The sequence below is a fragment of the Papaver somniferum genome, chromosome 6 (assembly GCF_003573695.1).
Source record: "Papaver somniferum cultivar HN1 chromosome 6, ASM357369v1, whole genome shotgun sequence".
NCBI lineage: Eukaryota > Viridiplantae > Streptophyta > Magnoliopsida > Ranunculales > Papaveraceae > Papaver > Papaver somniferum.
This window is the reverse complement of record NC_039363.1, coordinates 50,969,716-50,972,839: the sequence shown is the minus strand read 5'-3', so window position 1 is coordinate 50,972,839 and position 3,124 is coordinate 50,969,716. Positions and strand designations below refer to the sequence as shown.

The 3,124-nt window shown below is 35.1% G+C and overlaps 1 protein-coding gene across 1 annotated transcript; it reads left to right on the top strand.

Annotated features, from left to right (window-relative positions):
• The first annotated feature begins 283 nt into the window (after positions 1 to 283).
• Positions 284 to 2,416, top strand: LOC113287536. Its single transcript, XM_026536318.1, has 2 exons — positions 284 to 1,555; positions 1,747 to 2,416. Exons 1-2 carry the CDS (start codon positions 578 to 580, stop codon positions 2,215 to 2,217), a joined length of 1,449 nt encoding a protein of 482 aa, XP_026392103.1. The 5' UTR covers positions 284 to 577; the 3' UTR covers positions 2,218 to 2,416.
• The last annotated feature ends 708 nt before the right edge of the window (positions 2,417 to 3,124 follow it).

The window sequence follows — 3,124 nt, the reverse complement described above, 5'->3', positions numbered from 1 at the left end:
ATTGTAAAGGCTTCTTTTGAGAAAGGAAGGGAAAAACAACCCGAGGTAATGGTTTTGTTATTTATTTATTTATTTATTTTATATAACATTCAAAGTATAGCTGTTTCATCATCAAGACAAAAAAACAATTCAAATCATAAAAAAAATTAAAAAAAAATTCTTTCCATTATTATTATTATTACTGGCTTGCTAAACAAAAAACGAGCACATGGCTTGTGTGCTGTCATGACAAATTCACATTTCATACACACCTTACTATTATTATTCAACCGAATCACCACTCCATATTTTCTTAGCTGTTCCTATTAAATGTCTCTTTCTAATCTCTAAATCCCAAAAAAAAACTTCCCATGAAGTCATATATATCTACACATAATAATTTTGTATCTACATATTGACAGAGAGTTTGTATTGTGAGGAGGAGAAGAAGAAGAAGGTCACCGAACAGCATCTCACATGGCTTCTTTAGATTGAGAGAGAGACCCACAAAATAAAACTATCACCATTACAAGAAAAACATCAGAGAAAACCCCAAAATATTTTTTCTTATTTCGTTTCTGATTCTTTTGTTGTAGTTATGGATTTATTGTCCAGTACTGTTTCATCGTTAGCATCATCTTTCAAAAGTGAATACAAAGGAGAGGAAGAAGAAGAAGAATTGGATCAGCTTTTAGATGAGTATTGGTTTTTTGAGAATTTGTTTCATAGGAAAGAAAAGAATATGTTGTCTACAACTGATTTATGGAACAGTATTCAAAACCATAATAAGAATATAGGATTTGATGATGTTGTTTCTTCAACTACTCATCCCAATGATGAAGATGATGATTTACCGAAAGAAAAAGACGGCAGGAAATTTGTTCGTCAGAGTTCGCTTCGAACGAGCCCATCGCTCCCGCCATCATTAGGAAGAGACAAGGAAATTCATCAAAGATTTTCAAGCAAGTTGTCTAGGCAATACTCACTAAGCTCTTCCAAAGCTGTTCCACAGGTACACGACTCTGAGTTCCAATACTATGAAAGGCATTCATCTGATCCGTTGTACAACAATTCGATGCATAACGTTCAAGAGACAGTTTTTATGAATGATCAAGAGATGGTGGTTAATAAGGAGAAGAAATCTAGAGATTCTAAGGCGATTACAAATTCTCCGACAAAGGAGTTATCAACCTTTGTTGTTTATAATAGTTTGCTTCGAGCTCCATCGTTTCCACCATCAGTTGGAAGATCAAACAAGGTTGTACAAGAGAAAGAATCTAATGGAAGAGTGAGCAGATTGACAAGGCAAGCATCACTTAGCTCTTCAAAAAGCGTTACACAGGAATCTGAGATTCAACAAGACTATAGACGACATTCCAACAATATTCAAGAAATAGTTACTGGGAATCAGAAACAGGGGATTAAAGATTCGTTAATATTTGCTCCTAATTTGCTTCGAACCCCATCTTTAACACCCTTAAGGAAGGAGGAGGAATCTCTTCGCAGATCAAGCAAGTTATCTCGGCAATCATCGTTTATCTCTTCGGATGTTATGCCTCCAATAAATATTCCTAAGGTACTTAACACTATATTACCATTTTCAAAATTTTGGCTTCCAATCCAATTTGTCTATTTTAGCAATGGTGAAATGAATAGTAAAATGGACCACTCTACTTATATACGTACCAATCAATAGATACGTACAAATTATAATGCACAGGTCATAAATTGTATCTAATCGTCTCTTTTATCTGGTATCTGATTTAGATTGGACCACAGCCGGCGATACGAAGCCCGGGAATACCTCGACACCGGTCAAAAAAGGAAGATAGCAGCATACATAAGGATGGAACAAGGACTCCGCCACTTTGTGCAACTAAAGAAGTGATAAGAAGAAGCTTAAGTTACAAAAGGAGTTGTTCAACTAAAATCGATCTCGAAGTGGAAGAAGTACAAGGATTCAAGGACTTGGGATTTGTATTTGATACAGAACAAATTAACAAAAGTTTGGCTAACATAATTCCTGGTTTACAAGAAAAGAAGTCAGTAAATATGGAAGCAGACGAAAATGAAAAGAAAACAACAAGAAGACCTTATCTATCCGAAGCATGGTTAGTACAACCATCAAAACCTACAGTTCCGGCTTGGGTTGACAAAAGATCGGCAGGAGACATGAAAGAACAATTGAAATATTGGGCTAGATCTGTTGCCTCTAATGTAAGAATACAAGAGTGTTAAAAGAAAAAAGAAAATCCTTGAGATTAATTAATTAATATGATTTTGATGATGAAAATCCAAAACAGGTTTGGGTTTTAGGAGAGACCCAGAATATGTAAAAGACCCTGCTGATTATACTTTGTAATCTTTGTTCCGTACATATTAAATTTTGTTCCCGGTACAACATGTTTATTAATGTAAGAGTGGTATTGAAGATTGATGATGCATATTCACACTCATATATATACTTGTCCGCAGTAAGAATCTGCATTGATTGTGAAGTTAGACACCGAAAGTTCAAGCAACGTACAAAGCCTCTGACTGCACAATATTAACAGAATAAATCCTGATCTGTCTGCAGTTGCATACACCAATTCTGCACATTTTAGTGTCCGAGTAGAAATTGCATATGAATGCCTTCTATTGTTTGGCTTTCATTGCCTCATTCAGGTTCTACCTAGGTAGAGATTCAGGACCGGGTAGAATGTCTCTGGCATTGAATCGGAATTTAGTCTAACAGGGATGGCATCTCCAGAAAGAACAAAGTGAGATATGAGAGATAACACAGTGACCAAAAGACAGAATTCAACAACAAATAACAACCACCAAGTGGTTACTTATTTTGGGAAAATTTTGTTGTGATGCTGTATTGCCAGAATGGCAAAATATACAATGAACGTTGTCAATCAGGACAAAAATAAAAATGTTACAACTACCACAAATAAGAAAAGAATTCTATGTACCAAGTTTTATTCCTTTATTCGGCTGCATGAATAAACAAGTTTATTATAGGGGAGACATGGTTTATTAGAGGGACGGCATTGTGATAGTAATGTCCTTTTAGTTGGTTAGGGGATGTCCTAAAAGGGATGTAAATTGACTAAATTATCCTTTTCACCTTAAATCAACCAAAATCAAATCAACATTT